Source organism: Muntiacus reevesi, chromosome 2 (assembly GCF_963930625.1).
Source record: "Muntiacus reevesi chromosome 2, mMunRee1.1, whole genome shotgun sequence".
Classification (NCBI taxonomy): domain Eukaryota; kingdom Metazoa; phylum Chordata; class Mammalia; order Artiodactyla; family Cervidae; genus Muntiacus; species Muntiacus reevesi.
The window spans coordinates 145,961,069-145,986,855 of record NC_089250.1 but is presented as its reverse complement, the minus strand read 5'-3'; the positions used below and the strand labels follow the sequence as shown (position 1 = coordinate 145,986,855).

The 25,787-nt window shown below is 47.2% G+C and overlaps 1 protein-coding gene across 1 annotated transcript; it reads left to right on the top strand.

The window, feature by feature from the left end:
* Positions 1–8,802: 8,802 nt before the first annotated feature.
* Positions 8,803–14,612, top strand: LOC136158299 (steroid 17-alpha-hydroxylase/17,20 lyase). Its single transcript, XM_065920100.1, has 8 exons — positions 8,803–9,099; positions 10,683–10,821; positions 11,036–11,265; positions 12,045–12,131; positions 12,521–12,736; positions 13,052–13,221; positions 13,726–13,829; positions 14,326–14,612. Exons 1-8 carry the CDS (start codon positions 8,803–8,805, stop codon positions 14,610–14,612), a joined length of 1,530 nt encoding a protein of 509 aa, XP_065776172.1.
* The last annotated feature ends 11,175 nt before the right edge of the window (positions 14,613–25,787 follow it).

Sequence of the window (25,787 nt, the reverse complement as noted above, 5' to 3'; positions counted from 1 at the left end):
ATGCTGAAAGCCAAGGGTACACAGTTACTTTACATGGAGGACTTGAGCAGCCTCAGATTTTGCTTATCTGAAGGGCTTGTGGAACCAAACTCTTGTGAATACTGAGGGACAACTGCACTGACATTTGGAGTCAGATAAGTCAGGGATGACAGAGGATGAGATGGTGGGATGGCATCACAGACACAATGGACATGAGTTTGGGTGAGCTCCGGGAGTTGATGTTGGACAGGGAGGCCTGGCGTGCTGCAGCTCATGGGGTTGCAGAGTGTCAGACATGACTGAGCGACTAAACTGAACTGAACTGAATTCTTTGCTACAGGGACCCTCCTGTGCATTATAGGATGTTAAGCAGCATCCCTGGCCACTATTCACTAGATGCCAGTATCAACACCCCATTCCACCATGAGCTGCTTGTTGTGACAATCAACAATGTCCAAACATTGCTAAAAGTCCCAAGGGGAGGAGGGGAAATTGCCCTTAGTTTAGAACCACCATGCCAGCCAAACTGAACCACACAACTCAGTGCAGAATTGTGTTTCATCCAGTCTTTGTCACCTGATTGTCCTTTGGGCTCCCCAACCACTCTGTAAGAGAAGGATCCGTAACAGAAGGATGAAGTCAAACTCACAATTGCAAATCTCACAATCCAGCAAGGGATTAGACCTACTAAAACCTTCAGAAAGTACTCATCCTGGTGGCTTGACGATGAAGTATCCCCAGGGGCTGTTCCTCCCCCATGCTTCCCATGCCTCTTACCTACACTGTACAAGCAGCAGCACAAAGGGATCCTCCAAGGGTTCGGCCAGGGCTGTGGCAACATAATTTCACATGATGACTTGAGACCGACCCACGGCTCTCTGGGCTTACATAACCAAGCACGATCTGATCCTGACCTATCAACCCGAAATCTAACTCCCAAGACAGGTAAATGATTGCACGTTCTATTTTTGCTGGCAGCCCATTCCAGCCTATCCAAGGCTTCCTCAACACACTCCAGAACCACACCCCAAGGAGTGGGAGGCCATAGGTATTCACACCACTGCCTGGGGGGGACCCAAGGATTTCCAAATCCTTGAGGAAAACCATAGGATACACTGTGCAATAATTGAAACGAAGAACGAGACCATCCGTCACAGTTCAGTAGAAGCTCCTGAGAACATGTGTGTTAAGCAAGAGAACAAAGCAATAAAGAATACTCTGAACCCCTTGATGCAATGCCCAAGGGAACCAACGTGTTCTTTGCACCTCAGTCCCAGCAAACAATTCACCACTTGCAGGAAAAGAAGTCACTGTGTCACACTCCAGCCGCTGATCTTCAAAGCCTTCTCCCTCTCTCCTGAGATGTGTATTTTCTACCACTGCCCCTCCTATCTCTTTCAGTTAACAGAACAAAACAGGTCAAGCAAGTGACTTCAGATTGAATCTCTATTTTCGGCAACAGACGCCTCTCCTGTGGTAGGTCCAGGTCAAGTCCAGGTGAGCCCTTCCCAGAGGGTCAACGGCTACAGAGCAAGCACAGAAATGGGTAAACCACGTCAACTTTGCAGGACTGTTTCAGCTCACTGTCGCCACACAACCACAAACAGAATCAAGGTTAGTGCCAAGGAGGACCTGTCATCCAGGTGTTGGAGAGTCAGGGAGGGGAAAGAAATTTTATAACAGTTTGGTTCATATTTGCCCCAAGTAGCCCCATATTACTCTTTTCCTGGACTAAAATTTACCTCTTCAAAGAAAAGGAGTGGGAGGAGGTGGATCAAACTCAGGGATATTACTGGAGGAAGTGAATGTTTACTTTGGCCCCATTCTGGATAAAACTTTCAAAATCAGCAGACACAGTCTTCCTTTGCACTGAGTTACTGTCCAGTCTGCTGGTTTCTCTTTGCTTTGATAACAGGAATGTGATAAAAAAACAAGCACATTCCTCTAAAAAAGCAGCTTCTTGCAACAGAGATGGTTGGGGGGTGGGGGGTGTTTTATAAAGTCACGTGAGAGGCTTGGATGAGAAACACCTTTTCTGTTAGGTGACAGTAGGGAACTGAGGTGTTCTACGGAGCTCTCGCTTGTAGTATTCACAGATTTTTACAAATCAGTTCCAATACGAGTTTTAGCTTCCACCTCTGGTAGTACAAACGAGTGCTACCCTGGTGTCTGCTGCATCATATAAAGCCGGTTCCCTTCCAGCAGAGTCTCACTTACTATGTGCTAAACCTGGTATCAAGGATAAAGAAGCCCACACAGGAGGGTAATGGTGACTGGGACAAGCAATCGCAGACAAGGAACAGGGCCGTTGGGAGGCGGTCTGACAGCAGATGTGGTGCAGAAACGCTCCCTATGACATGCAAGGGCAGGAGAACACTGAAGACATGCGCCTCCAGAGTTACCACTGCCACACTGGAGCTCTGTGATCTCGAAGAGTTAACTTCTTAGTTTCAGTTGCCTCATAGGAGAAAGGAGATAAGAACTCTTACCTCCTGGGCTGTCATGATGAAATAATCAAAGTATCATGTCCGGCAGCATAGGGGTTAAATTAGAAGTTAGCAAATTCCCTCAGCCCTCTCCCTGGACATGCCCTCCCCACTTGCGACTCCATCACAGCACTTTCAGTGTTGTCCTTGGGAGTCCCGAAGATTTCTGACAGCGTCCAGGGAGTAACCAGAGTTCAACACTCTGGCTACTCTGTCATATTCAGCATCAGGCCACACAAGGGCCTAACACAAAACTTCCCTGGTGGTTTAGTGGTTAAGAATCCACCTGCCTGTGCAGGAGACATGGGTCTGATCCCTGTTCCAGGAAGATCTCATATGATGCAGGGAAGCTAAGTCCCTGCATCACAACTACTGAGCCTGTGCTCCTGAAAGCCCACGCACCACAACGAAGAGTAGCCCATGCTCAGCCCCACTGGAGAGAGCCTGTGCAGCAGTCACGACCCAGTGTGGCTAAAAAACAGATAAATCTTAAAACAAAACAACAACAATACAAAACAGTAAACACCCCCTGTGCCTCTACCCCATACATTCCAACCTGGGAAGGGCCCCATGCCTGAAAGGGCCCAGACCCACTGCAGCTTCACTGGGGATGACTTATTTCAGTACGGGATCATCACACTTCATCATTGAGGACATCTCAGGGGATAATATTCCTAGAGAAAGGCAACATTCGAGGTGCAGAATATAAACTATTGTCCTGATGGATCTAGGCTGCATTCTAGCAATTAGAACTCACACTGGTCCTTCCACACACCTACTGTGCAACAACTGAGACCACTGGACTGTGGAAAGGACCACCTGCAAAAGCCACCTTTCCACACCTCTGAACCGTACCACTCCACTCCTACTGTCACTCACCGCCACCTGCCTAAAGGTCCATCATCTGTGACTTTGTTCGATGCCCCTACCTGTGAGGTTGGGGATAAAGTTTCTACCCCTTTGTATCCACTATGTGCTTTGAGTAGAACAGATGCTCAATACTTTTCAGATAGAGATGTTGGTCACAAGAATTTCCAGCATTATAAAATCAATACCTTCTGAATTAAACATGAAATAGAATTCATTCAAATCAGCAGACCAAGAACATTCTGTTGTAATCTTGTTCTTTGAAAATCAGTAAACCATCTGCTAGGTGGACAGGATAGATTCCCACGTAACCAGAAAACTCATTTTCTGATCTTGCCAGATAATGAAGGGATGGCATGCTCAACTACATGTTACACCTAAAATGTGCCATGTGGTGCCACAGCCCAGCAGGTGATTCTCTTCAGAACTTCAGCCCCAACAAGCACAAAAATACTATTCTCTAGTCAACCCTGTAACTTCCAGGGGGTTGTCTTAACTGTCCCGTAACTGGAAGCACTAACGCAGCCTAAGGCTTCCCTGGTGGCTCAGTGGTAAAGAATCCGCTTGCCAATGCAGAGACATGGGTTCAATTCCTGGGTTGGGAAGATTCCCCTGGAGAAGGGAATGGCTACCCACTCCAGTATTCGCACCTGGGAAATCCCATGGATAGAGGAGCCTCGTGGGCTACACTCCATTAGGACTGCAAAAGAGTCAGAGGTGCAGGATGAAACTCAGTAACTAAACAACAACAAGGCCTAGCTGCCCTTTATAGACACTGAGTTCATGCCACACTCATTATTTGATTGAGGCCCCTCATGCTTTCCTTCCTTCTCTGTGTCATAAAGGACACCAATACTTGCTGAAGGAAGGTCTTTGTCTTATCTCAGGCACACCTAATACCAAGACTCATGGATGACAGTGTCTTCTCATCTGCAAGAGAAGACAAAAACAACACTCCTGACCTGATCTGTCTGGAATGCTCATTCCCTAGCTCATATGTCTGGTAAACTCCTACTCATCCTTCGAGATTCAGATCAAGTAGCACCTTCTCAGGAAAGCCTCCCATGCCCAACCCGCTCCCCAAGCCTGACGCTTTCCATCCTCTGCTGTCCTAGTCGCTGGGGATCCTCTGTTTCAGGCTTAGCACACTGTCTTATAGCTATATCTAAGCTACTCAAGTGCAGGAAAGGGGGTGAGCGGTGTGGGCCAAGTTGAATTGGAATCTCTCCAAGTGTGGCTAGATATTACCAGGTCAGAATTACCTGGGGAACTTAATAGAAATGAAGATTCCTGGGTTCTGGCCCCACACTTACTGAATCTATATTCTAATCACCCCACTCCTAGATGATTTTTGTGCATATGAGAATGACTGCATTAGAGTGTGATTTCTAGGAAGTAAGCACGGTGCTTTACTTATCCTTTGTGCCAGTTCCACGTTCATTAAGTGCAGTGGTATTATTCAGTAGATGCAATGCGCATGATAATCTTCCACAGAGTAAAATGCAAAAGGGCACTCAGAGACACGTGTCTCATCTGGTACCTGGGCCACCTAGATAAACTTCAGAAAATATGTCCCGGTGGGAGCAATTCATTAATCCAACTCCACTTTCATAGACACCAGTAGATAGCAAGGAAAACACCAGGCTTTGGAATCAAAATGCCTGGGTTTAAAAATTTTACAACAAAACAAATCAACCAAACGAGCAAAATAAGAAACCAAAAACAAATAAATGTTAATAACCGTTTCCCTAGCTGGCTGATCATCCTTGGACAAGTGGCTTACCTTCTGTAAGCCTCAGCACACACTACCAGAGAAACAGAATCACAATCCACATAAGATAGGTGTGTTACGTGTATTAAGAGGGAAATAATATATGAAAGCATATATATATATATGTGTGTGCATGTGTGTATATATATATATATATAATGTATAATAAAGACTCACAGCATATATGTTTTGTATCATTTTCTTAAAAACAGAATTATCACCAAGTAATTTTTAGAAGGCTGGCTTTTACATAGGTCCAATAAAGAACACAGCTTCACTGTTAGACACAGAAACACTGGAAATATACAAAATTATGGTACCAAAGATACTCAGGGTTCTCACAGGCAAAGTTTGAATCACAGAAGGCTGGGGTAGAAAGGGCCTCATGAGGTCCTCAAGTCCAGCCCTCTACCAGGAACCCATTCAGAAACAAGAACGTAGATTCATCCCAGCTGGGCAGCCTCTGAGATGTTCCCCACAACCAACCCAGCCCTTCACGCCATGCCACCCAGCTCTGCATCCTCTCACTTAACTGCGGAGGTTATTGGACATGAGCACAGATTCCAGTCATCACTACAGTACGGATTACAGTAAGCAATGGTCTCCCAAGTCCCAACCAACAAACAATGTCCAAATCCCAGGGCAAGAGCTCCTGCCATTATATCCTCCACCTCTATCTAGAAACCAGTCCCTCTAGCTTCTTGTTTCCTTATGTTTTTACTACATGTCTATTCTCAGTTAGCCACAGTGCTAGTGTTTTAAATACATTCTTTCATCAAAATCTCCCAATAACTCTTCCAGTAGGTTTTATTATTTTCAAGACAAGGTTCAGAGCAGTTATGCAGCCTCTGAGACCTTGCGGGGGAGCCAAGATACCGAGGCAGGTCTTTCTGGCTCCCCAGTCCTACTCTTTCCACTGTATCAGTCAGTTTCCAGCTGCTGTTCCCTGCCTGCTGACATAGCAGGAGATGCTTCCTATTTCCAACACTGCTCAAAATCCTTGCCAGGGCTTACTCTGCCCACAAGTCAAAAGGACAGCCTTTCTTGAGGGACAGAGGAGGTGCTCCAATAGGGTCCCCACTCTCTCTGCCTACCTCTGCATCAAAGGAACTCTGAACATTAACAAAAGCACTAACAGAACGCATGGAACTTTTCAGAAATCTTACTTTTAGAAGAATTTCAGGCCACCCAAGGGACACTCTAGCCCTTTTCTAAGAGTGAGGTTAAACCAGCAGTCCCTAGCAGCATATATACTTCTTTTCTAAGACTTCTGGTGTGATCACATCTGTGGCTTTTTCTCACCCAGCAACAGGCAGCAGAATGGTGTGTGTCTGTCCCTATCCCCACTTACAGCCACTGCTGATTACAGCTACACATTCCGATACAGACATGCCTCTCAGACCAAAGAGGGGGCAGGGGTGGCCTGATCTCAGAAGCCCTGGAACAAATAGTTGGCAACAGCTGTGTTCTCAGAAGACCGCAGTTGGTCGCTACTGTTTTCTCCTTCCACACTAGGTTACCGGCTATAATTCAAGTGCCCCTACTTCAAACGGCAGCTCGCAAAGTAATCAAGTGTCTGCCTCATGGGTCTGCTGGCTTTGAAACCTCAATCAGGAAGGCCATAATGTGGTCAGTTCCACCCCCACCCTTCTGAGACATTCAGGAGGTCCCTCAGACCCACAGCCCTGACCACAGGCTTAAAAGGAGAAAGTCTCTAAAAGGAGCCCTTCCCTTGAAAAGAAGGCACCCACCCCAACTCAGAATCTCTTCAGAAGCAGAGAACTGTGAAGAAATCTCTGCTAACTAACCCAATTATGGAGATCCCTTTCCCCCTCCCAGTCTCACCCCTCAACTGTTTCCTCACTAAGGCTTTGGCAATGGTTTTATGGTGTCTAATGAAAAATCAGAAGAGATACCCAAGCAAGATCTCAGGGATACAGAGGGGTTAAGAACCCAGTGGCCGGGGAGTAAGGAGCAACTAGAAAGCAGGCAGAAAAGCCTGGAAAATTCTGTAAGGGAGCTTGCCTGCTGTAATTGCCAGACATTTTCTAAAAGGCTCCCTTCACCCAAAGCAGCAGTGAGATAAGTAAGCTCCAACCCTGTTCCCTTTCCGAACCCAATCCCCAACCACCTGTTCCACTACCTGTCTAAGACCCAAAAGGAAAGGCATCCTGCGAGAGCATTGTCCACACTAACGCTGGCGAGAAAGGGCTTTTGAAAAGTTAAGGTCTTGGAGGCAATGGTTAATGAATCCATTAAAAAATAAATAAGTAAACATTAAACTTTAAAAAAAGAAGTATATTCCACTGTTATTCCCATTATAGAGGAGGAAACTGAAATTTAAAACAGGTAAGGAGACATAAAACTACTATATGACTCAGCGATTCCACTTCCAGGTATTTACCCCTCCAAAATTCAAAGCAGGGACACAAATAGATACTATCTACATGCTATGGACATGTACACCCATGTCCATCGCAGCATTATTCACAGTAGCCAAAAGTGGAAACGATCAAAGTGTCCATCAACTGACGAATGAACAAACAAAAGGTGGTATACTCACTTAAGAGAATGGTGTGCAATCATAAAAAGGAATGAAGGGGAATTCCCTTGTAGTCTGGTGGCTAAGATTCTACACTTCTAATGCAGGGGACTCAGGTTCAATCCCTGGCTAGGAAACTAGAACCCACGTGCTGCAATGAAGATTGAAGATCTTGAGGACTGCAACTAACTCCCAGTACAACCAAATAAACAAATATTTAGGAAATGAATGAAGTTCTGACGTATGCTACAGAGTAGATGAACCTTGAAAACATTATTCCTAGTGAAACAAGCCAGTCACAAAAGACCAAATGTTACATGATTCCACTTATGTGAAACAGGCATATTCACAGAGACAGATTATTGGTTACCGGGGACTGGGGGGAGGGGGGAGAGGGAGTTATTGCATCCTGGGTATACTTTCTGTTTGGGGTTATGAAAACATTTCTGGAAGTAAAGAGTGAAGATGGCTGTTCAACACTATGAAGTATACCCAATGCTACTGAACTGTACACTCAAAATGGTAAACTTTATGCTATGTATACTTGAACATACTAAAACTTTTTAAGTTAGATAGTTAGAAAGTGTATAAGCTAGAATTTGAGTCTAAACCCATCTGACTCTAGGGCCCCTGCTGTCAACCCAAGGGTTCCACTCCCCCTGGCAAAAGCAGCAAACAAGGAATGGAGAGAACTGGATTCAGGCCAATTCTATCTCTGTGACTTCATTCAAGCCTGACCCAGGGAGGCCTCATTTTCCTCAGCTGATAAAACTAGATAGCTGTCTGTTGATAGTGATTTCATCACACAGAGAGTCCCGAGTCGTGATTCCTGACCCAGATATCATTTGCTCCAGGCCCACTCTGGAGACGTTGATGGACAGTGAGCAAGGGACAGGGACTAGCTGTCTGTGCCCTTACCTAGCCCCTCCCCTAGGGGTTTGCCCTGGTGTGGAGCCAGCTCTTAAAAGAAGCCTCCTCTCCCCTCCCCATTCTGGGAGAGGACTCCTGGCTGTGCTCCAGGATAAACTTCCACAAGTCGAGCAATAACATAAAGTCAAGGTGAAGGTCAGGGGAGCCCTTAAAAAGGCCTTCTTGCACCCTAAGGTGGCTGAAGCCACTCCACAGCTGTTTGTCCTGCCTGCTGCCACCGGGACACAATGTGGGTGCTCTTGGCTGTCTTTCTGCTCACCCTCACCTATATATTTTGGTCCAGGACCAAGCGCCCTGGTGCCAAGTACCCCAGGAGCCTCCCATCCCTGCCCCTGGTGGGCAGTCTGCCATTCCTCCCCAGACGTGGCCAGCAACACGAGAACTTCTTCAAGCTGCAGGAAACATATGGCCCCATCTATTCCTTTCGTTTGGGTTCCAAGACTACCGTGATGATTGGAAATCACCAGTTGGCCAGGGAGGTGCTTCTCAAGAAGGGCAAGGAATTCTCTGGGCGTCCCAAAGTGGTAAGCAATGCCTCTCATCCCTCCCCTCACCAGCCCCTGGGCATGTTGAGCTCTTCAGACCAGGCCATGCCTGCAATGCTCCTTCCAGTTCCAGCAACCTGTGATTCTTCCAAAAACAGACTGGTGGGGCTGTGGGTGGGGAGCGGCCCTTCAGACCTCACCCAGCCTCTAAATAAGGCAGGAAGAATTAAAGGAAGATTTTAGTTTCTGGGTTTCTCTGGAGGTGGGACAGGGTGGGAGTGGTGGTTTGAGAGGGTCAGGGAGCCCTTACAACATCATCTCTCCGAGCTGAAAAAGTGAAAGTGTGAGCCGCTCAGTCTTGACTGACTCACTCTGATCCCATGGACTAGCACACCACACTCCTCTCTCCACAGAATTCTCCAGGCAAGCATACTAGAGTGGGTTGCCATTTCCGACTCTGGGGGATCCTCCTGACCCAGGAATCAAACTCAGGTCTCACCCATTGCGGGAAAGTTCTTTACCACTTGGGAAGCCCAAGAGTCTAGCTCTCTGAGGCTAGACTACAATGCTTCACTGAAAGAGTGTATGTAAAACATTTAGTCCAGTGCTGGATGTTCTCAATAACTAGCCTTGATGAAAGCTGTTCACATGGAAAACCGGGAGTGATTACTGTCCTCCGCAAAAAGCTGTGAGGGAGAAGTACACTGATCCTTGGAGGGCTGGGATCACTATTTCCCTGGAGCTTCCTTGAGCTGCTCCAGCCCTGGGGAGCTGACCTCTGTGAGCACTTTCACAGAGGGTGCTGAAGAATCAACTTGTCAAGCTTTGTGTTTCCTCCTGGGGGCAGAAGGGAGTGGGAGCTAGTCATCCAGGAACACTGCCAGGCTCCGACACAGCACCTGGCTGATGAGTACTCTCCTGAACATCCTGGGGAAGGCCACCTGGCTGCTCATCTTTGATCAGACCGAGGGTTGACTCTTCTTTCCTTGGGCCAGTCGGCCTGATCTGTGGGCCAACTACCCTCTCCCACCTCTGCTGGGCTTCTTCTCTCCAGGGCAAAAAGGAAGGAGGCTGCTAATCTGATGGGGTCTGCAGATATGGGGATAGAAGAGGGGAGGTCTGGGGGGACCTGTAGAGGTTTGGGGGTCCTCTGGGCAGAAGCAGCTTGGCCCAAGTCCAGGCTGGGTGGACAAGACATGTGGGCTCTTCTGATATGGCCGTGTGGTGGGCACACAGCTGGCAATGGAAGGGGGAACTAAAGGGGGCTCAGCTGCTGTGCCTTTAGCAGCTCCCGTCCCCAGAGGACCCAGGGAAGGCCAGGGGCCTGGTGTGTCCTCAATCTCTGCTCCTACAAGTTTGGAGAGTCCATCCCATGTCACTCTGCCTCACCCTGTCATTGATCTGAAAATCTAATTCGGGGTTCTTTCTTTCTCCTTACTCTGTCTCTCCGTTGGAACTGGGAGTGTTAGGCCGTAGGATCTGTCCTACCAAGGCCTTGCAGTCAGGGTGGAGTGAAGCAGGGAACTCTACAAGGAGGCTGCACGACAGGTACCAGCCTCATTCCTCTCGGTGAGGGTGGGTGGATGGGGTCTGAGTCCTATGTCCTTTCCTGCTTTCCAAAGGCCACTCTAGACATCCTGTCAGACAACCAAAAGGGCATTGCCTTTGCCGACCATGGTGCCCACTGGCAGCTGCATCGGAAGCTGGCACTGAACGCCTTTGCCCTGTTCAAGGATGGCAACCTAAAGTTAGAGAAGATCAGTGAGTGCCTGGCTGGGCCTGGGCTGCAGGAGCTTGAAGAGGGTTGGGGAGGGGGAGGGTTCTCCCCCCGCTGGGTACCTCCGTTCCACATTCTCTTGGCCACCACTGCCATCTACTGGCCATCGGCTCTCTGTCTTAGATGAAGATGGAACTGGTGCAGACGGGGGTGAAGGGATGGCTCAATGCCCACCCTTACACCCCTCTCTCCCCTCAGTTAATCAGGAAGCCAATGTGCTGTGTGATTTCCTGGCCACCCAGCATGGAGAATCCATAGATCTGTCCGAGCCTCTCTCTCTGGCGGTGACCAACATAATCAGCTTTATCTGCTTCAACTTCTCCTTCAAGAATGAGGATCCTGCCCTGAAGGCCATACAAAATGTCAATGATGGCATCCTGGAGGTTCTGAGCAAGGAAGTTCTCCTGGACATATTCCCTGTGCTGAAGGTGAGGATGGGGCCAGGCCCTATGGGCAGTCCTCAGCAGACCCTGACAGCATCCCCAGTTCTTTCCTCTTACAGTTCACTACAGACCCACATTTTTTTCTGACTACCTCAATCACAGTGACCTCTACCTCGTCTGACTTTTCAAACCCTTTCTGCTTCTCTACAGAATAGGTTTAGCTTTTAAAATATACATTAATACTCATGATAATGTTGCTGGTGGTATTGTTTAGTCACTCAGTCGTGTCTGACTCTAGTGACCCCACGAACTGTTACCAGTGTGACGCCTCTGTCCATGGGATCTCCCAGGCAAGAACACTGGAGTGGGTTGCCGTTTCCTTCCACAGGGCATCTTCCCAACTCAGGGATTGAACACACGTCTCCTGCATTGCAGGCAGAGTCTTCACCTGCTGAGCAACTGGGAAATGCCATGCGCCAGTACCAAAGCTCCACAGGCATTCATCATGCATTCCCTTTGGAAGTGGGTTTTATTATCCCCATGCAGATGAAATACAGGCTTCAAAAAGTTAAGGAACTTAATCATGGCTTGAGACTCAAGTCTGTGTTACTACTGAGGAAAGTCTCAATCAGCGCTAGATGTTTGACTGAAGGGGGAAGGGGAAGTGGAGGTCACTCCTTTCTCCCTTGTTTGGAATTGTCCTGGTTGTCACTGATGGTCCCATTCTGGGTCCCTATGCTGCCTTCCATTCTGGCTGAAGGTTGGGGTTAGAGTGGGAACTTGCCAGGGACGGACACGTAGAAGCTAACATTTCCACTTTGCAGATTTTCCCCAGCAAAGCCATGGAAAAGATGAAGGGTTGTGTTCAAACGCGAAATGAATTGCTGAATGAAATCCTTGAAAAATGTCAGGTAGGTGATAGGGCAGAAGAGAGGACGAGTTAGGTGGAAAGCGGCAGGAGAGCCGGGTTGGGTCCATTTTGGACAGTGTAGGATCTCCAGCACCTAGCAGAGAGCCTGGCATGTAGTAGGTGCTCAGTAAAAACTGACTTAACTAATACATGGGAGTAGAGAAGTGAGGAACTGAAGAGGATCCTGGAAGGGACCCATCCACCCCACAAATTTTAAGAGGGCCCAGTGTTTTCTCCACTTCCTCAACTTCATGGGTCCTGACTAGCCTCACTCCACTCCCTCATTTCCAAGTGGGAGAAGCCTTTGTGTCTACAGTCTGGCTGAGAGTATGGCAGGGCTTGCAGATGGGGCTCCTTCCTCATCATAATCTCCCAATCTCACCCAACCAGGAGAACTTCAGCAGCGACTCCATCACTAACTTGCTGCACATACTGATCCAAGCCAAGGTGAATGCAGACAATAACAATGCTGGCCCAGACCAGGATTCAAAGCTGCTTTCTAATAGACACATGCTCGCTACCATAGGGGACATCTTCGGGGCTGGTGTGGAGACCAGCACCTCTGTGATAAAGTGGATCGTGGCCTACCTGCTACACCATCCTTCGGTGAGTTTCTCTCTACCCGAGCGTTCCCAAGACTCTTGACCCCAGACACACTCACCTCTGCTCCAGAGAAAGGGAGAGGCAATACCCTCGGGATTTCTTTGCAGGCTGACTGGGCTGTTGCACCCTTTGCCCAAGCAGTGGTTGGCTCTGGTCCTTGGGCGGAGCTGCCCCATCTTCTGCAAGCAAAGCCGGGGTTGTAGAGCTACCGCTGGAAACGGTCTGGGCCCTTTAGGATGTAACAGTAGAATTCTTCTAAGCCCTTGCTTCTCCTGGGCTGATACACCCTGGTAACATCCACCCTGTTCTGGCCCTCAGTTGAAGAAGAGGATCCAGGATGACATTGACCAGAATATAGGTTTCAGTCGCACCCCAACCATCAGCGACCGGAACCGCCTTGTCCTGCTGGAGGCGACCATCCGAGAGGTGCTCCGAATCCGGCCTGTGGCCCCTACGCTGATCCCCCACAAGGCTATCATTGACTCCAGGTGTGCCTTCCCTCCCAGGACATCCGCCCACCTGGTCCCCCCTCCAGCATCTGACCCCACCAGCTGGCTGGTGAACCTACAGTCAACCACTGACAACCGATCATCCTACCCACGACCCTGCTGACGAGTGTGTCTATACCCACTGACACCCACTGACCCATCAACCTGACCTCCTTCAGAAGCTGCCTGCTGCCTCGGAGACTCGTGCTCTTACCCAATCCAAAAGCTGCACACAAACACACACACACACTCATGCTCACACGCACCAGCCCAGTATGCACACCCCCAGGCCCTAATAGACCCACAGTGTTGATCCTAAGTGCTAGTCAGGAATAGAGTGCAGCATTCATCTTCATTCTGTTAGAAGCTGAGGAGAAGATCGGGAGTGGGCATGAGGGAGCCAAGGACTCTTTTCCCCAGGGTAGGAACCGCGGAGCCTTGGGGCAGAGCAGGTGGGAAAGGACAATACTCCAGACCCTCTTCTCCTCTCCCTCTCTGCGGCAGCATTGGCGACCATACCATTGATAAGGGCACAGAGGTTGTGATCAACCTGTGGGCACTGCATCACAACGAGAAGGAGTGGCACCAGCCCAACCTGTTCATGCCAGGTGAGTCCCTGTTCTGTCCTTCCCTCCCAGGCCACACTGCCCGCTCTGTGCCCAACTCTCCAGCATTGTTTCCCTTCTGCCAGATTTCCTACTAGAAGACTCCTGACTCCCACTATATGGACCTGTTGACACCCCCAGCCTACCCTACACTTACCCAGATTCTTCACTGCTGGGTTTCCCACTCTCCTTCCACCAACTGCAAGCCTCCTCTCTTAAGAAGGCCTACAGGCATATGTCTCCTGTGAAGTCAGCCCCCTCTCCTCTTGCATGGTGCCATTTTCACCTGTTTAATACACTTTGCAACCTTCCTGAATATCCCATCTTCTCTGTGTGATTATGGCTACCTGAGAGCAGGGCATTTATCTCTCCTAAGATTGCCCCCCCAAAGAAGGCTGTCCACCTTCTCAGACTGGGGCTCCCGAGGCAGGGCCTTGTGCTCCCCCTACTCTACTGACACTGGCCCTGGCTCCCGGTTGATGCCTCCCCATGTTCACAGAGCGCTTCTTGGACCCCACGGGGACACAACTCATCTCGCCATCGTTAAGCTACTTGCCCTTTGGAGCAGGACCCCGCTCCTGCGTAGGTGAAATGCTAGCCCGCCAGGAGCTCTTCCTCTTCATGTCCCGGCTGCTGCAGAGGTTCAACCTGGAGATCCCGGATGATGGGAAGCTACCCTGTCTGGAGGGCAATGCCAGTCTCGTCTTGCAGATCAAACCTTTCAAGGTGAAGATCGAGGTGCGCCAGGCCTGGAAGGAAGCCCAGGCTGAGGGTAGCACCTCATGACTCCACCCTATGTGACCCCACCCCACAGAAATAGAGGAGGTCCCCCACCCTCTCCCACCACTCCTTCTTCCTCCCCACCCACTCTGCCTTCTTCCAGCCTGCAGCCCTGGCAGTGATGTGCATAAAACAGTTTTTTCTCCAAAGTTCCCTGAGCAGCTCCTTCATTTTTTCACTCATTTCTTTCAACAAGTATTTTATTGACCACCTACTATGTGCCACCCACTCTCCTTGGACCCTCAGGCTCCTGGGCCTCAAGAAACTTAAAATTCTAGTGAGGGTTGACAAACGAACATTTCAGAGACTCATAAGTGCTTTGGAGTCAATTTGCAGTCAATTATACTGGGTACTGATGATGTGAGGGGAATGGCTGTGGTGGGGTGGCCGCTGTGAATGAAAGGCTGGTGGAGGCATCAAGACTGTGGGGAGGTGCCCCATGCCATGTAAGCAGCAGGTAAGAGGTTCAGGATACTGGGTTAACCTGCCACTCTTTCACCCCCAGACACTTACAAGGAAAAACAGTTCTCTCTTGAGGTATATTGGCAATCCCTCATCACTGGCTTCTTCTGCTGTAGAATAAATGCACCGAGAAGTATGCCATTTTCAGCAAGGGCTGGTGAAAAGCTGACGGTCAAAATAGCAGGTAGCATGTGACAAAGCAACTGGCACTCAGACAGAGCAGGAAGGCAATTCTACTATAGTGTCTCCACAGCTGGTCAGGAGGGCAAGTCCTTTCCTTCTGTACTAGCTGTATCACTGTCCCTCCTGTTTGAAAGCAGGGATTGCTACCTGCTGGCCCATGGGCCACAAAGGGCCCACTACTTAGTTCTACATCCAGGTGGTACCTTTATTTTACAATTTTAGAAAAAAATAATGAAATTAACTGTCAACATCTTAAAATGAAAAGGATTCATACAGAAATTCTGATTTCCAGCTTCTGAAAATCCCAGGGCCATATTAGATAGGGTCACATACATACATGGCCTCTAGCTCCACCTCAGCTTACCCAAACCCCTACTGTCGAAAAACCCCATCTGCTTGATTCAAGCATGTCACTGACTAGCCCCTGTGCGCATCTGATGAGCTCGTCCTGCTCTCAAGTTCACTAACACCCCATTCATCCTCTCACTCTGAGGTTAAGGCCTGCTCAGAGGCCCAAATATAAATGGCAGACATCTGAACTCTCTAGACCGAGGCTCCAGCTACATCTTACACATGCCATGTAAAACAGGTACCTAGACAAAGAGGAGGGTCCCTCTTCACTGACTGAGGAGAATACCTCTAGCCAGTCAGGAAAACCTCCAGCCACAACACTCAGGAAATGAGACAGAGAACCAAGTTCTGCCTGGTGCCTGGCTGGCATCAAGCATCTGGCTGGGTGTTTTTACCCAAGTTACATATTCCTCTCTGTTTACAGGAAACCAGGAAACCGAGAGTCAGAGTGATAACACAGCTAGAACAAGTTTTCTGGATCTAAAGCCTGAATTTCAGTGGGAAAAAAACCTGAATGATTAACAGTTATCCTAAACTTTCATGCTTGATGCTGACAGGCACAAAAATGACAGATAAGATATGGACTTTGCCTTTGAGGAACTTTGTAATTAGTAAACTGTTAGGTTAAAGAAAAGAAAGCTTCTGTTTCAGTTCTTATTGCTGAAAATCTTCCTAAAATATTCAGGTTCATTTTGTGCTGCAAATACAGTCCAATCAACAGAATTCATTCTGTTTTTTACCCCAACAATGTGGCAAAGCCTCAGGGTCATAATTTGAAGCAATGATGGTTATATACATAACACACATATATCGAGCCAGTTTATACACTACACATTTTTACAGGACTCAAAAGCTTTTCAAATTTCTTTAACAGTCAGCCTCACCTTTGAGCCTGTCAGCCAGCACCCAACAAGAGATCAGAAGTGTTACCACCCTTATCTTACAAAGGAGGAACTGACACCTAGCCAAAGGCTGCAGATGACAGAATTGAGACTGTCAAAACTCTGATCTTCTGACTTTTGGTTCAGTATTCTTCCCATGACTGGGCTCTAGCTCATTAAAGTGGTTGTTTTACCTTGAACATGGCTCTTGATCAAATCAAATAATCATTTTGCCCAAAAAGAGGTGCAGTTTTCAAGGGGCTATGGAATAGTGAAGGTGCATGTTAACTTGGTGCTGATGTACTTTCAGAAAGATTCACTGCAGTTTCACTGGACAGTGAAGGACATGTGGAATCTCAGCGCCCTTCTTCACTTTAAGCAAAATTCTAAATTTAACCTATTTTTTCCTCAGTAGTTCCACCCCACTGCACCAGGCTTTTGTTGGGGGCAAAAGAAATATTAATAATGATGAGACTTATCAGTCGTGTGCCTATCTGTCTACAGACTATTGCTCAGTCACTCAGTCATGTCTGACTCTGTGAGACCCTGTGGCCTGTAGCCCGCCAGGCTCCTCTGTCCATGGGATTCTCCAGGGAAGAACACTGGAGTGGGTTACCATGTCCTCCTCAACTAGAGACCAGTACCAGAGATTTATTGCCAGTAAAAAGTTCAAGGAAACCACTGGCTTCCACCTCAACAAAGGGTGACATTAAAAATGCTACCCTGAGTGAACAGATACAAGACTTTTTAAAATCTTCAGAATCCAGAAGCTTTCCTCAAAATATTGAATAACTTTAAAGAACTTTCTGAAGTTTAAGACCTGACATCTAAAGATTAAGAGACACCAGATTTAGAAGAAGGGAAATTTAGTATCCCCCTTTTCTGTTATCAAAGATAGACTATAATGCAGGTCAAGAAGCAATAGTTAGAAGTGGACATGGAACAACAGTTTGGTTCACAATTGGGAAAGGAGTACTTCAAGGTTGAATATTGATCACCCTACTTATTTAACTTCTATGCAGAGTACATCATGAGGAATGTCCTCCCGGATAGGCACAAGCTGGAACCAAGAGTGCTGGGAGAAATATCAACAACTTCAGATATACAGATGACACCACCCAAATGGCAGAAAAGTGAAGAGGAACTAAAGAGTCCTTTGATGAAGGTGAAAGAGGAGAGTGAAAACGCTGGCTTAAAACTCAACATTCAAAATACGAAGATCGTGGCATCCAGTCCCATCCCTTCATGACAAACAGATGGGGAAACAATGGAAACAGTGACAGATTTTATTTTATCGAGCCCCAAAATCACTGTGAATGGTGACTGCAGCCATGAAATTAAAAGACGCTTGCTCCTTGGAAGAAAAGCAATGACAAACCTGGATAGCATATTAAAAAGCAGAGATATTACTTTGCTTACAAAGGTCCATATAGTCGAAGCTATGGTTTTTCCAGTAGTCATGTATGGATATGAGAGCCGGACGATTAAAAAAGCTGAGTGCCAAAGAATTGATGCCTTCGAACTGTGACGTGGAGGAGACTCTTGAGAGTCCCTTGGACTGCAAGGAGATCCAACCAGTCAATCCTAAGGAAATCAATCCTGAATATTCATTGGAAGGACTGATACTGAAACTGAAGCTCCAATACTTTGGCCATCTGATGCGAAGAGCCGACTCATTGGAAAACACCCTGGTGCTGGGAAAGATAGAAGGCAGCAGGAGAAGGGGACAACAGAGGATGAGACAGTTGGATGGCATCACCGACAAAATGGACGTAAGTCTGGGCAAACTGCAGGAGAGGGTGAAGGACAGGGAAGCCTGGCCTGCTGCAGTCCATGGATTCACAAAGTGTCGGACACAACTGAGCGACTGAACAACAACAAGGGCCACAGCAGTAGGCATCCGGCTTGAAATATGGATTGTTATTAAAACAAGCGTAGCTGAATTGTTCTTTATGGCTTCCCAGGAGAACCAATGGTAAAGAATCTGCCTGTCAAGCAGGAGATGCAGGTTCCATCCCTGGGTTGGGAAGATCTTCTGGAGAAGGAATGGCAACCCATACCAGTATTCTTGCCTGGAAAATCACATGGACAGAGGAGACTGGTGGGTTATAGTTAGTGGGGTCACAACAGTTGGACATGACTGAGTGACTAAACAACAATTGTTCTTTAAGCTGTATAAAGTTATTGATATTTGGGCAATTCTGAGATTCTACCCTTCTGGGGGTGGTTGTACAGATTTTTCAGAGATAAAATATCAGTTCCAAAAGGGTTTCACCTTAGCTACTGGCCATAAAAAATGAACTCTAGACCTGTCCTTGAGAAGGCATAGTTTCTCCTGATTGGGGCAACCAAGATATTAAGATTCTAAACTTCTGGGCAGATAATACATATTGCTTAGAAAGCAGCAGGATAAAGTACCCCTACTTCCTTCCTCTTTATTAAAACACGTCAGTTCACTCGCCCTGAGGCCTGTGGCTTGTGACTGCCTCCTGAGCAAAGTGCCGCATACTATGCAGCAGTAGTTTTCTGCTCATCCTGTCTCCACCTTGGCTCATCAGCCCTTGGTACCTGCAGGATCAATCCCAGACCAGATGAATCCACAGATGCAGAACCTACATATGCTGAAAGCCAAGGGTACACAGTTATTTTGCATGGAGGACTTGAGCAGCCTAAGATTTTACTTATCTGAAGGGCTTGTGGAACCAAACTCTTGTGAATACTGAGGGACAACTGTACTGACATTTGGAGCCAGATAACTCAGGGATGACAGAGAATGAGATGGTGGGACGGCATCACAGACACAATGGACATGAGTTTGGGTGAGCTCCGGGAGTTGATGTTGGACAGGGAGGCCTGGCGTGCTGCAGCTCATGGGGTTGCAGAGTGTCAGACATGACTGAGTGACTAAACTGAACTGAACTAAACTGAATTCTTTGCTACAGGGACCCTCCTGTGCATTATAGGATGTTAAGCAGCATCCCTGGCCACTATTCACTAGATGCCAGAATCAACACCCCATTCCACCATAGGCTGCTTGTTGTGACAATCAACAATGTCCAAACATTGCTAAAAGTCCCAAGGGGAGGAGGGGAAATTGCCCTTAGTTTAGAACCACCATGCCAGCCAAACTGAACCACACAACTCAGTGCAGAATCGTGTTTCATCCAGTCTTTGTCACCTGATTGTCCTTTGGGCTCCCCAACCACTCTGTAAATTCCCTAAGAGAAGGATGAAGTCAAACTCACAATTGCAAATCTCACAATCCAGCAAGGGATTAGACCTACTAAAACCTTCAGAAAGTACTCATCCTGGTGGCTTGACAATGAAGTATCCCCAGGGGCTGTTCCTCCCCCATGCTCCCCATGCCTCTTACCTACACTGTACAAGCAGCAGCACAAAGGGATCCTCCAAGGGTTCGGCCAGGGCTGTGGCAACATAATTTCACATGATGACTTGAGACCGACCCACGGCTCTCTGGGCTTACATAACCAAGCACGATCTGATCCTGACCTATCAACCCAAAATCTAACTCCCAAGACAGGTAAATGATTGCACGTTCTATTTTTGCTGGCAGCCCATTCCAGCCTATCCAAGGCTTCCTCAACACACTCCAGAACCACACCCCAAGGAGTGGGAGGCCATAGGTATTCACACCACTGCCTGGGGGGGACCCAAGGATTTCCAAACCCTTGAGGAAAACCATAGAATACACTGTGCAATAATTGAAATGAAGAACGAGACCATCCGTCACAGTTCAGTAGAAGCTCCTGAGAACATGTGTGTTAAGCAAGAGAACAAAGCAATAAAGAATACTCTGAACCCCTTGATGCAATGCCCAAGGGAACCAACGTGTTCTTTGCACCTCAGTCCCAGCAAACAATTCACCACTTGCAGGAAAAGAAGTCACTGTGTCACACTCCAGCCGCTGGTCTTCAAAGCCTTCTCCCTCTCTCCTGAGATGTGTATTTTCTACCACTGCCCCTCCTATCTCGTTCAGTTAACAGAACAAAAGAGGTCAAGCGAGTGACTTCAGATTGAATCTCCATTTTCGGCAACAGACGCCTCTCCTGTGGTAGGTCCAGGTCAAGTCCAGGTGAGCCCTTCCCAGAGGGTCAACGGCTACAGAGCAAGCACAGAAATGGCTAAACCACGTCAACTTTGCAGGACTGTTTCAGCTCACTGTCGCCACACATCCACAAACAGAATCAAGGTTAGTGCCAAGGAGGAACTGTCATCCAGGTGTTGCGGAGTCAGGGAGGGGAAAGAAATTTTATAGTAGTTTGGTTCATATTTGCCCCAAGTAGCCCCATATTACTCTTTTCCTGGACTAAAATTTACCTCTTCAAAGAAAAGGAGTGCGAGGAGGTGGATCAAACTCGGGGATATTATTGGAGGAAGTGAATGTTTACTTTAGCCCCATTCTGGATAAAACTTTCAAAATCAGCAGATACAAGTCTTCCTTTCCACTGACTTACTGTCCAGTCTGCTGGTTTCTCTTTGCTTTGATAACAGGAATGTGATAAAAAAACAAGCACATTCCTCTAAAAAGCAGCTTCTGCAACAGAGACGTGGCGGGGCGGCGTGGGGGTGGGGGGTGTTTTATAAATTCAAGTGAGAGGCTTGGATGAGAAACACCTTTTCTGTTAGGTGACAGTAGGGAACTGAGGTGTTCTACAGAGCTCTCGCTTGTAGTATTCACAGATTTTTAGAAATCAGTTCCAATACGAGTTTTAGCTTCCACCTCTGGTAGTACAAACGAGTGCTACCCTGGTGTCTGCTGCATCATATAAAGCCGGTTCCCTTCCAGCAGAGTCTCACTTACTATGTGCTAAACCTGGTATCAAGGATAAAGAAGCCCACACAGGAGGGTAATGGTGACTGGGACAAGCAATCCCAGACGAGGAACAGGGCCGTGAGGAGGCGGTCTGACAGCAGATGTGGTGCAGAAACGCTCCCTATGACATGCAAGGGCAGGAGAACACTGAAGACATGCGCCTCCAGAGTTACCACTGCCACACTGGAGCTCTGTGATCTCGAAGAGTTAACTTCTTAGTTTCAGGTGCCTCATAGGAGAAAGGAGATAAGAACTCTTACCTCCTGGGCTGACATGATGAAGTAATCAAAGTATCATGTCCGGCAGCATAGGGGTTAAATTAGAAGTTAGCAAATTCCCTCAGCCCTCTCCCTGGACATGCCCTCCCCACTTGCGACTCCATCACAGCACTTTCAGTGTTGTCCTTGGGAGTCCCGAAGATTTCTGACAGCGTCCAGGGAGTAACCAGAGTTCAACACTCTGGCTACTCTGTCATATTCAGCATCAGGCCACACAAGGGCCTAACACAAAACTTCCCTGGTGGTTTAGTGGTTAAGAATCCACCTGCCTGTGCAGGAGACATGGGTCTGATCCCTGTTCCAGGAAGATCTCATATGATGCAGGGAAGCTAAGTCCCTGCATCACAACTACTGAGCCTGTGCTCCTGAAAGCCCACGCACCACAACGAAGAGTAGCCCATGCTCAGCCCCACTGGAGAGAGCCTGTGCAGCAGTCACGACCCAGTGTGGCTAAAAAACAGATAAATCTTAAAACAAAACAACAACAATACAAAACAGTAAACACCCCCTGTGCCTCTACCCCATACATTCCAACCTGGGAAGGGCCCCATGCCTGAAAGGGCCCAGACCCACTGCAGCTTCACTGGGGATGACTTATTTCAGTACGGGATCATCACACTTCATCATTGAGGACATCTCAGGGGATAATATTCCTAGAGAAAGGCAACATTCGAGGTGCAGAATATAAACTATTGTCCTGATGGATCTAGGCTGCATTCTAGCAATTAGAACTCACACTGGTCCTTCCACACACCTACTGTGCAACAACTGAGACCACTGGACTGTGGAAAGGACCACCTGCAAAAGCCACCTTTCCACACCTCTGAACCGTACCACTCCACTCCTACTGTCACTCACCGCCACCTGCCTAAAGGTCCATCATCTGTGACTTTGTTCGATGCCCCTACCTGTGAGGTCGGGGATAAAGTTTCTACCCCTTTGTATCCACTATGTGCTTTGAGTAGAACAGATGCTCAATACTTTTCAGATAGAGATGTTGGTCACAAGAATTTCCAGCATTATAAAATCAATACCTTCTGAATTAAACATGAAATAGAATTCATTCAAATCAGCAGACCAAAGACATTCTGTTGTAATCATGTTCTTTGAAAATCAGTAATCCATCTGCTAGGTGGACAGGATAGATTCCCACGTAACCAGAAAACTCATTTTCTGATCTTGCCAGATAATGAAGGGATGGCATGCTCAACTACATGTTACACCTAAAATGTGCCATGTGGTGCCACAGCCCAGCAGGTGATTCTCTTCAGAACTTCAGCCCCAACAAGCACAAAAATACTATTCTCTACTCAACCCTGTAACTTCCAGGGGGTTGTCTTAACTGTCCCTTAACTGGAAGAACTAACACAGCCTAAGGCTTCCCTGGTGGCTCAGTGGTAAAGAATCTGCTTGCCAATGCAGAGACATGGGTTCAATCCCTGGGTTGGGAAGATTCCCCTGGAGAAGGGAATGGCTTCCCACTCCAGTATTCGCACCTGGGAAATCCCATGGATAGAGGAGCCTAGTGCGCTACAGTCCATTAGGACTGCAAAAGAATCAGAGGTGCAGGATGAAACTCAGCAACTAAACAACAACAAGGCCTAGCTGCCCTTTATAGACACTGAGTTCATGCCACACTCATTATTTGATTGAGGCCCCTCATGCTTTCCTTCCTTCTCTGTGTCATAAAGGACACCAATACTTGCTGAAGCAAGATCTTTGTCTTATCTCAGGCAGACTTAATACCCAGACTCATGGATGACAGTGTCTTATCATCTACAAGAGAAGACAAAAACAACACTCCTGACCTGGTCTGTCTGGAATGCTCATTCCCTAGCTCATATGTCTGGTAAACTCTTACTCATCCTTCGAGACTCAGATCAAGTAGCACCTTCTCAGGAAAGCCTCCCATGTCCATCCCGCTCCCCAAGCTTGATGCTTTCCATCCTCTGCTGTCCTAGTCGCTGGGGATCCTCTGTTTCAGGCTTAGCACACTGTCTTATAGCTATATCCAAGCTACTCAAGTGCAGGGAAGGGGGTGAGGCGTGTGGGCCAAGTTGAAATGGAATCTCTCCAAATGTGGCTAGATATTACCAGGTCAGAATTACCTAGGGAACTTAATAGAAATGAAGATTCCTGGGCCCTGGCCCCACACCTACTGAATCTATATTCTAATCACCCCACTCCTAGATGATTTTTGTGCATTTGAGAATGACTGCATTAGAGTGTGATTTCTAGGAAGTAAGCACGGTGCTTTACTTATCCAGTTCCACGTTCATTAAGTGCAGTGGCATTATTCAGTAGATGCAATGCGCATGATAATCTTCCACAGAGTAAAATGCAAAAGGGCACTCAGAGACACGTGTCTCATCTGGTACCTGGGTCACCTAGATAAACTTCAGAAAATATGTCCCGGTCGGAGCAATGCATTAATCCAACTCCACTTTCATAGACACCAGTAGATAGCAAGGAAAACACCAGGCTTTGGAATCAAAATGCCTGGGTTTAAAAATTTTACAACAAAACAAATCAACCAAACGAGCAAAATAAAAATCCAAAAACAAATAAAAGTTAATAACCGTTTCCCTAGCTGGCTGATCATCCTTGGAGAAGTGGCTTACCTTCTGTAAGCCTCAGCACACACTACCAGAGAAACAGAATCACAATCCACATAAGATAGGTGTGTTACGTGTATTAAGAGGGAAATAATATATGAAAGCATATATATATATCTGTGTGCGTGTATGTGTGTGTGTATATATATATATATATATATATATATATATACATATATATACATACATATATATATATATATACATATATATATATATAAAATGTATGACAAAGGCTCACAGCATATATGTTTTGTGTCATTTTCTTAAAAACAGAATTATCACCAAGTAATTTTTAGAAGGCTAGCTTTTATATAGGTTCAATAAAGAACACAGCTTCACTGTTAGACACAGAAACACTGGAAATATACAAAATTATGGTACCAAAGATACTCAGGGTTCTCACAGGCAAAGTTTGAATCACAGAAGGCTGGGGTAGAAAGGGCCTCATGAGGTCCTCAAGTCCAGCCCTCTACCAAGAACCCATTCAGAAACAAAAACGTAGATTCATCCCAGCTGGGCAGCCTCTGAGATGTTCCCCACAACCAACCCAGCCCTTCACGCCATGCCACCCAGCTCTGCATCCTCTCACTTAACTGCGGAGGTTATTGGACATGAGCACAGATTCCAGTCATCACTACAGTACGGATTACAGTAAGCAATGGCCTCCCAAGTCCCAGTCAACAAACAATGTCCAAATCCCAGGGCAAGAGCTCCTGCCATTATATCCTCCACTTCTATCTAGAAACCAGTCCCTCTAGCTTCTTGTTTCCTTACGTTTTTACTACATGTCTATTCTCAGTTAGGCACAGTGCTAGTGTTTTAAATACATTCTTCCGTCAAATTCTCCCAATAACTCTTCCAGTAGGTTTTATTATTTTCAAGACAAGGTTCAGAGCAGTTATGCAGCCTCTGAGACCTTGCGGGGGAGCTAAGATACTGAAGCAGGTCTTTCTGGCTCCCCAGTCCTACTCTTTCCACTGTATCAGTCAGTTTCCAGCTGCTATTCCCTGCCTGCTGACATAGCAGGAGATGCTTCCTATTTCCAACACTGCTCAAAATCCTCGCCAGGGCTTACTCTGCCCACAAGTCAAAAGGACAGCCTTTCTTGAGGGACAGAGGAGGTGCTCCAATAGGGTCCTCACTCTCTCTGCCTACCTCTGCATCAAAGGAACTCTGAACATTAACAAAAGCACTAACAGAACGCATGGAACTTTTCAGAAATCTTACTTTTAGAAGAATTTCAGGCCACCCAAGGGACACTCTAGCCCTTTTCTAAGAGTGAGGTTAAACCAGCAGTCCCTAGCAGCATATATACTTCTTTTCTAAGACTTCTGGTGTGATCACATCTGTGGCTTTTTCTCACCCAGCAACAGGCAGCAGAATGGTGTGTGTCTGTCCCTACCCCCACTTACAGCCACTGCTGATTACAGCTACACATTCCGATACAGACATGCCTCTCAGACCAAAGAGGGGGCAGGGGTGGCCTGATCTCAGAAGCCCTGGAACAAATAGTTGGCAACAGCTGTGTTCTCAGAAGACCGCAGTTGGTCGCTACTGTTTTCTCCTTCCACACT